Source organism: Sinocyclocheilus rhinocerous, unplaced genomic scaffold, assembly GCF_001515625.1.
Source record: "Sinocyclocheilus rhinocerous isolate Xijiao unplaced genomic scaffold, SAMN03320098_v1.1 scaffold3648, whole genome shotgun sequence".
NCBI lineage: Eukaryota > Metazoa > Chordata > Actinopteri > Cypriniformes > Cyprinidae > Sinocyclocheilus > Sinocyclocheilus rhinocerous.
The window spans coordinates 1-8,794 of record NW_015654081.1 but is presented as its reverse complement, the minus strand read 5'-3'; the positions used below and the strand labels follow the sequence as shown (position 1 = coordinate 8,794).

At 33.6% G+C, this 8,794-nt stretch overlaps 1 protein-coding gene across 2 annotated transcripts; it reads right to left on the bottom strand.

Moving 5' to 3' along the window:
- Positions 1-1,626: 1,626 nt before the first annotated feature.
- LOC107716899 (THAP domain-containing protein 6-like) lies at positions 1,627-2,476 on the bottom strand. 2 transcript variants are annotated; one of them, XM_016523517.1, is made up of 3 exons: positions 2,369-2,476; positions 1,806-1,998; positions 1,627-1,708 (listed from the first exon to the last, which is right to left on the bottom strand). In XM_016523517.1, exons 1-3 carry the CDS (start codon positions 2,446-2,448, stop codon positions 1,682-1,684), a joined length of 300 nt encoding a protein of 99 aa, XP_016379003.1. In that variant the 5' UTR covers positions 2,449-2,476; the 3' UTR covers positions 1,627-1,681. The 2 variants fall into 2 exon arrangements, 1 of the variants encoding a protein (XP_016379003.1); XR_001637267.1 differs by lacking the exon at positions 1,806-1,998 and having other exon boundaries at positions 1,645-1,722; positions 2,369-2,446.
- Positions 2,477-8,794: the final 6,318 nt, after the last annotated feature.

The window sequence follows — 8,794 nt, the reverse complement described above, 5'->3', positions numbered from 1 at the left end:
GGCAGTGAAGGGCGGAGTTATTGACAACGTGAGAGCACGGTGAGTAGTCTGTAATGTTTTTGCTATCATATGTTTAATAATTACCGTATATTAAGTACTTAATGTGTGCTTGGCTTTATTATATTATATTGAAACTTGAATTTGTTGTGATACTTTATAGTATATAACTTTTTTCTGTGGATGTTTCGATTTATTTTCGGATGCATGCTGTAAATGGACCTTGTGGTGAAGTTTTGAAGACGTTTATTATTCATAAAAATAAATAGTTTGCTTTAATTCCCTCTGTTATATGCATTGTTTGTGTGTTAATATTACCTTGTAGTTTAGTTATTTTAATCCCATTTGTCATCATTGAGATAATTGTGTGTGGCTTCATCTCTTGTAGAGAGATTCAGAGAGTTGACATTACCTCAGCAGTGCAACCAGTGTTACAGCAATTACCAGCAATTTTCTGCTTGACCAGCATGTTTAAGCCAGCCAAACTGGTCAAATTAATAAGTCATCTTCAAATCCACTTCAACATGCAGTTGTCTGTGGAGGTATGAATATCTTTTTATATTTATTGTTATATATGCTTATTTCCCCTTTCAATTTGTGTATCGCTTTACCTAGTTAAAGGTAATGAAATCAAAATTGACTTTATTTCTCCCTGTTCAAATGCAACGAACAGGGAGAGCTACGGTTTTTCTGTATAAAAATATGGCATTCACAACACTTAAGGAATAGTTCACCCAAAAATGAAAATTTGCTGATAATGTACACACCCTAAGGCCACCCAAGAGGTGTAAGACTTTTTTTATCAGACTAAAAAATCATTAGATGTAGAAAGTTGTATATATATCTTGGCCTCGGTGGAGTAACAGGTAGGTAAACGTGCAGATTGTGGAGTAACAGGTAGGTAAACAAGCAGATTGTGGAGTAACAGGTAGGTAAACGAGCAGATTGTGGAGTAACAGGATAGTAATCCAAAGAAAGGCAGTAGAGCTTGGGTGAGACAAAGCCGCAGGCATTTAGGAGTAAGACTGCATGGGTGTTTGAATCGGGATTTGAATTAATCAAGCATTTAATACTGATATTTGCACTTTTCAAATGATTTTTTTATATATATTTGCAAATTTCAGAAATCCTTACCTGATGCCCTGATAGAATTGAAGAGGAGCTCCAAGTGATCCTGGCTAAATTGATAGGTGCAGACATATCGCTGAAATTGTAGCAGCTCAGGAATCAACAACATGAGGGTATCAATGTTGATGATGAACCCCATGACAGACGGGTACCTTCAAAAGAAAATATTTGTCAATATGTCAGTATTGTCAATATGGCAAAATCAAGATACTGACATTTTATTGTCTCAAAAGTTATTTGAAATATGAAAGTAGACAATTTACTTGCATTTAAGATGTTTTTATGCATTTAAAAATGACATTTGTAAATGTAATTTGATGCGGACAACAAAATGGTGACATCTGGTCTTTGACCCATGTATATCATTCAATGTGTGCAGGTGTATATGCGAATGTGTCTGAAAACAGTGGCAGAGAGAAACAGATAGGATTGAATATGACCATAGCCATAATGCTCACAGTTGTTCTAGTCTTAACTAGTACAAATACTCACAACATTAGGCAGAGGAGGTTCGATCTCTTGGAAAATCTGAGAACAGTCCACTGACCAGCTCTCCTCAGCTTTCCTTGAGGCCTCTGTTTTCCTGGTTGCCACAGGCTAAAATAAATATTAAATATATGTCACTAACTATTTAATGACAAGCTATCAAATCCTTATAATCCAGTGACGATAAAACATACTCTTTGTAGATGAGGGGGAAAGCTGAAGATCGATGGTTTAGCTCCATCCCTAATCCTCACAATTTGACCTGTCCTGTCAAAGTCCTCCGGCTTGAAGTGTTCATTGCATAGCACGGAGGACTCGCTTGCGGAAAAACCTTCTCTTCTTAGAGCTACTTCCCACTGCCTCCTCAACTCTTTGTTTTTGGGAAACCTTCAATGTGTGAGAAGAGTTAGCTAACGTCAGCTAGCCAACTACTAACGGTTAACGTTAAATTAGATTCATGCTGCTTAGCCGAAACGAGTAGGTCGGCACTAGAGTCAGTTTTGAGAAAAAAACAGCAATATAAATGAATATCTCGATTACGGGCAATTTAGTTTATGATATATAATTTACCATACGCTAAAACTATATAAGAAAGAATGTAACATTTCTGGTTTCCTAGACTCGCAGCTAAATAGCGATATCGCTAGCTATTAATAGTCTGACTCCGACGGTCAATTACTGTCAAGTTGTGTCAACATAATGTTTTAATGACCAAATACAACCAGATCAGTTTCAGTCAACAAATTTTCAGTCTTACCTGTGAAAAGTAATTCCCCGAGACCTATTTTCAATTGTGCTGCGGTTTGTACAGCCCCAAGCAGCACACAACTGAGGCATTTTCTCGAGTCCACTTATGAGAATGATGGAAAAGATGCCCGCACCAAGATGGCGGTGACGTTGACGTACGATCCAGTGGCCAATGAGGCGTCTAGGTATTTATTATGTCTATGGTTCCCTCAACATAAAAAGTCGTGGCCACGAGAAATGGATGTCGTTCCCTCAACATAGCATCTCGAGGCCACGACATAAGGATGTCGTTACCTCGACAAAATGATCTCGTGGCCACGACATAATATCACGTTCCCACGAGTTAATATGACATTCCCTCAAATTAATATCTTGTGGCCACGACATATTATCACATTCCCACAAGTTATTATGTCGTGGCCATGACAACTAAGTGAACCGAACATGTCACCTGCCAGGCACCATACCCAACTGTTCAAGTTCACTTAAGACAAAACCGGTTTTAACAACATACTGTAGGTATTTTCTACCGCAGGACATCAGAAGTCTGGTGTGGTGTACGCTATTTCATTTAGCTTGATCTGTGCTTTTTAAACGCAATTAAATATTCTCAGGAGCCCCTGTGACCCCAGAAGTCCCTCACATGTGTTGTTTCATTCAAGCACGGTTTACGTCTCCAAAAAGTCAGTGGGTATCCAAAGAATGTATTTTCTCTGTACCAGCCTTTTGTCCCACAAGTTGTTGTGTGAACAAACATTTTAAATGAACCGCAATGTTATGTGTGTGCAAAGGGCTAGCTGGTAAAGTCATAAATGCACTCTTCAAATATTGTTTGTGTGAACATCAGGCAAGATGTTACATCAACATATGGTCTGTCTACATATATTTCCAAGTATATATATATGTTTCACCCAGATATGTATTACATTGATAAAGAGTGTTCAAAAAAAGTCTGATATAGAACAATAAGTGCAGAACTAGATCTTAGCAACAGGATATCAGATATTAATCGCAGGTTCACCCTAGGAATACTCTAAGATATGGACACTTTTTATTTATCCTTTTAAGCAGGAATATGTTTTGAAATAAAATAAACTAAGTACAGAATTCTTTTAAAATGATAAGCTAAGTTTTGAACATATAATGTTGAATTAAAAAAACATCACAATTTAGGTGAAATTTGCAAGCATATAATTTTATTTAAAACTTTTAAGATTTCATCTAAACAATCTTTTAATTTTGAAAGATCTTATTTACACTCTTAAGATTATGCTTTAATAATAATAAATTTATAAGATCAAGACGTTCACTCTGGAAAAGGGTTAACAGACTACATCTCAGATCTTCTGGTCTGTAACTCCACCCGTCTCTGAGTGGGCCTGAAGCATTCAAACCATTTCGCTATGGAGTTTATCCCTGGAGGACCTAGAAGTTTTTGGTATATTTCAACTTAAACATTTTTATTTTTTTTTTGTAAATCTTTAATTCACAGAATGGACATCATTGTTCACAGAAAAATGTAAGCTATTTTTATTGTCACCTAAAACTATTGTAAATGTTTATTTTTATATAGTATGTTATATATAATTACATTTTATTAATTAACATCTTTAAAAGAAAAGATTGATGTGTTTTATACGTTCAATAAACTTAAATAAATGTTGAAAATGTGTTTAAAATGTATGATAAATTATTTGCTTTAGTAACATGTTTTATAACGTCAATAAACTTAATAAATACAGGTGCATCTCAATAAATTAGAATGTCGTGGAAAAGTTCATTTATTTCAGTAATTCAACTCAAATTGTGAAACTCTCATTAAATGTATTAAATATGTGTATTACATGCTGTCATATATAATTATATATTTATTACCATCTTCTTTAAAAGAAGAGAATGGTGTGTTTTATAAGTCCGATAAATGGAGAAGTTTTGACATGCTCTGACATTTGTGGGGTTTTTTCAGTATCTTAAAAATATATAAATGGCTAAAGTCTGATTATACTGTATTCAGCACAAACTGGGCTACAAAGATTTGTGAGCAGCATGAATGTACATTTTTGTGTTTTTGAGAAAGCAACGTTTATGCGTGGTTAGTGAAAAATAAATAATAGTAATAATAATAATAATAATAATAAAATAAAAATTTCTGTTTAAAATACTTGTTTAAAATGTTTGATAAATGGCTTGCTTTAGTAACATGTTTGTTAATATGATGTGTTTTATAAGTTCAATAAACTTAAATGTTGAATACTTGTTTAAAATGAATGATTTGCTTAAGTAACATGATAGTAACATGCTGTCATATAGAATTATGTATTCTTTTAAAATAGAGATGAGTCTCTTTTTAGCTTGTAATGTTTATGTATGTGCGTGCTTGTTTAAATGATTTATCAGAACACATTTGTATAATGATGTATTTTACACTGCTATACCAATGTAAATGTGGATTATGATGAAATTTCTTGAGTCCTCATAATTAAGATCGCTTGCAAACAATATTTAATTAAAATGGAATCATATGCAGAATTTTTTGTGTGAGGGGTAGGTGTACAGTTTGTACAGTAAAAAAATCCTTACGCCTATATGGAGTGTCCCCACAAACCAAATATGTAGTAATAGTTTAAATGAATGACAGCTTTTTAAAATATAAATTATAATAAATGATGTTTATGAAAATATAAAAATGTACAATATAAAAATCATTAATATAATGTAAATATAAATATAAAAGGTTCTAAATATATTTTGTTAAATATATTAAATATATATGTTTTGCTTTGCTTCATATCATGTGTGAGCGCATAATTTATTTATATTCATTTCATTTAAAAGAAGAGAATAAGCCTCGGACGATTGAATGTGCACTGTAAAAAACAACCTATAGAATCTACTCAATAAAATTGAGGCAACAATTTGCACTCAGTTTGTTTGGGTAGATTCCATCCTATATATTTGAGTAAAGAATACCTACATTTAACAGCTATGCCAAACTAAAAAAAAATTTGGTAAAGTCTACCTAATATTTTTCAATACAAACTATACAATAATTACCTATAAATATTGAGTAACATTTACTCTATTTTAGCAGGCAACAGTTCATCTACTAAATTATTATTCATAATAATTAGCCAATAGGAATAATTACCCATTATTTATTCAGGAAAGGTTGAATTTATGTAAAAATGGTCAGACACAGGATATTGCATCAATTACTTTTTATTGACCAAATAACAAACATTTCTTCTTTAAACATTTAAAATAAATTAATGTACATACAATCAGTTTCAAGTGAAATACAATTCATATCTCTCATGTTACATAAAACGCTTCCCAACAATATTCTCAGATGCAGTCTCACATTTTGTCATTTCAAGTATAAGAAAACTGTGATTTGATGTAATTTGTGACAACAATGGCTGGGGGATCATGCGTCACCAACACCTTCATTATTTGGTTTGTGTGGCCCTCAAGTTCATCCTTCTGTTAGAAAGATAAACAATAAGCATATAATTTATTTATTTATTTTTAATGTTAGTTTAAGCATATTAACATGTTTCAATAAAGTTGTTTTCTTGGTGATTTGACATTGCTAGCATGATGGCATTCTAAAGTTCTGTCGATGTGTTATTTTTATAAAAGTGGGCCATGATATACTCTAGCAAATAACTGGACTAAACCCCTAAAAATTTTATGTCGAGCATAATTACTCCTCACACATGTAATTCTTAAAGGGTCAGTTCACCTGAAAATTAACATTTTCATCATTTACTCGCCCTCATGTTGTTTCGAAAATCAGAAAACTTTTGTTTGTCTTCAAACCACAAATGAAAATATTTATATATTATTATATTTATATATAATTAAAATCTGAGAGATTTCTGTCCCTCTACTGAAAGTCTATTCACCCAAAACTGATGCTTCAAAAAGTTCATAAAGAGATTGTAAAATAAATCCATGTGAATTGAGTGGTTCAACCCAAGTCTTCTGAAGAGACATGATCAATTTATATGATGAACTTGATATACTTATGATTTATTTAAAGGCTTTTATTCACATATAAACATTGATTAGCAAACAGTGTTTGTAGCATCCAATTTTGGTAAATGGAAGCTCAAGCATGTTTGCCTGACACGTGAGAACCAACGAGGTTCATTCTCGTGTCACGCAGCAAGTTTATCCATGTGAATTGAGTGGTTCAACCCAAGTCTTCTGAAGAGACATGATCAATTTATATGATGAACTTGATATACTTATGATTTATTTAAAGGCTTTTATTCACATATAAACATTGATTAGCAAACAGTGTTTGTAGCATCCAATTTTGGTAAATGGAAGCTCAAGCATGTTTGCCTGACGAGTGAGAACCTACGAGGTTCATTCTCGTGTCACGCATCATGTTTGAGCTTCCGCAAGAACCAGTGAGGTTTGTTCTCATGCATCAAGTAAGTATGGTTGAGCTTCTGATTAAGTTCGCTGATTAATGTAAATATGTGAATAAAAGCCTAAATTAAAGGGGTCCTATTATGCTTTTTCACTTTTAAAATTTTAGTCAGTGTGTAGTGTGTATGTTTGGGCACAAAAAAGATCTAGAAAGTTACAAATCTCAAAGTCCACTCCAAATTGTTCTCATGCATCAAGCAAGTATGGTTAAGCTTCTGATTAAGTTCGCTGATTAATGTAAACGTGAATAAAAGCATAATTTAAATCTGTACATCATATAAAGCAATTATGTATATTCCGAGGACTTGGATTAAACTGTTCGATTCATAAGTATTTTTTTATGATCTCTTCATGAACTTCTTGAAGCATGAAGAGATTTGGATGAGTAGACTTTCACTGGAGGGACAGAAAACTCTAACGAACTACCTCACCGTCACAACCTGGAGTACATTTTCATTCACACACTTTAAGCTCTTTTTTTCCCAAATGTAATAGGATTACTCCAACGAATCGTAATGCGTACCGAACCGAAAGCCTCGTACCGAACGGTTCAATACGAATACGTGTATCGTTACACCCCTAATATATATATATATATATTAATTTGTGTATTGAAGACTAACCAAAATCTTATGGGTCTGGAACAACATGACATTGAGTACGTTTAACATGGACAACAATACTCCGATTTTAATACGATTAAGACAATACTCTGATTAAGAATCTACCATGTAAACAGAGATTTTTGATTAACTTAATCCGGCTAAAGTAATACTCGAAGTAAACACTAATCGAATTAAGACATGTGGAGTATTCCTATTTTAGTCGCATTATTGAGGTGCAGTAAAGACATGTAAACACCTTAATCACATTATTACCGTCGTGTAGGACTTTTCGCAGCATTTTGCGACAGGATACACACACAGCAGTGGTCAACCGTTTGACGGCAAATAACCGCCATCGTCTGTATGCACGTACAAACAATTAACTGCACTTGAAGCTTTCATAAAATTAAAAATGAAGCACCCAAAACTGTACATGGCATCATCACGAAGACGAACTATATGTTTATGTGTGAAATTCCGGAGGGGACGTCGGATGGCGTCACGTGGGACGTAATGACGTATGCCATTAATCGATCTATGTACTATAACATGTAAAACCGGAACATGAAAGGAATATTCTAAAAGCAACTCATGTAAACACCTTAATCATAATATTGGCTTATTTATAATAAGGTAAATAATTAGATTACTGCTGTCCATGTAAACGTAGTCATTGAGTAAATGAGGACAGAATTTTCACTTTTGGGTGCACTATCCCTTAAATGTACTGCCTAACAAAATAAACATAAAGTGTGTGTTTTAAACTGGATTGGTTGGTATTGGATTGGTTGATCAGCTGAATCAGTGATTGATATTTTAAATGAAACATTTTGTGGATCTGTTTGATGAATAATTTAATAACATACCTTGACAGTCTTAAAACAGCTCTTCTTGGTCTTCCCCAAGATACTCAATGAGGCAACAGACAACTGTGTCCTTTTTCCATAATGCTCTGGAACTATAAAGAGATGGAATTTAGTTGTTAGAAGTTTAGAATGTACTAAAAGTTTCCATATTGCAATGTATCTGCAAACTCAATATCACTCAAACACATGAATTGGCACAAAATATTTCAAACCCAAAACAGAACTGATCCCAGCAAGCAATAGCCGTAATTTCAACGTCTCGGTTAAGTATAGACCTGATATAGTCCGGCTATGTGTAACCCACTTCTAGCCCAAATAACTTTGAATTTGGTTTCATGTCGTTTTTTGGCAAAATAACTTGTGAGATGTATGATATTCCATCATGTAAGCAAAGTCAACAGCGTTTACAGGGTGTTTGGTTTCATTTCTTTGACATGTTCAATACGTAGCCTGTGCATAGCCACGATCTGTAGCCCGCTTATAGTCAAACCTGATTCACTGTAGTTTTTGGCCAGACAGCGC

Coding starts and splice junctions, on each gene's coding strand:
- LOC107716899 (XM_016523517.1), bottom strand. CDS start 2,448: ATGCCTCAGTTGTGTGCTGCTTGGGGCTGTACAAACCGCAGCACAATT. Junction 1,999..2,368: donor CGGGGAATTACTTTTCACAG/GTAAGACTGAAA, acceptor CACACATTGAAG/GTTTCCCAAAAACAAAGAGT. Junction 1,709..1,805: donor TTCCCCCTCATCTACAAAGA/GTATGTTTTATC, acceptor TGTGGCAACCAG/GAAAACAGAGGCCTCAAGGA.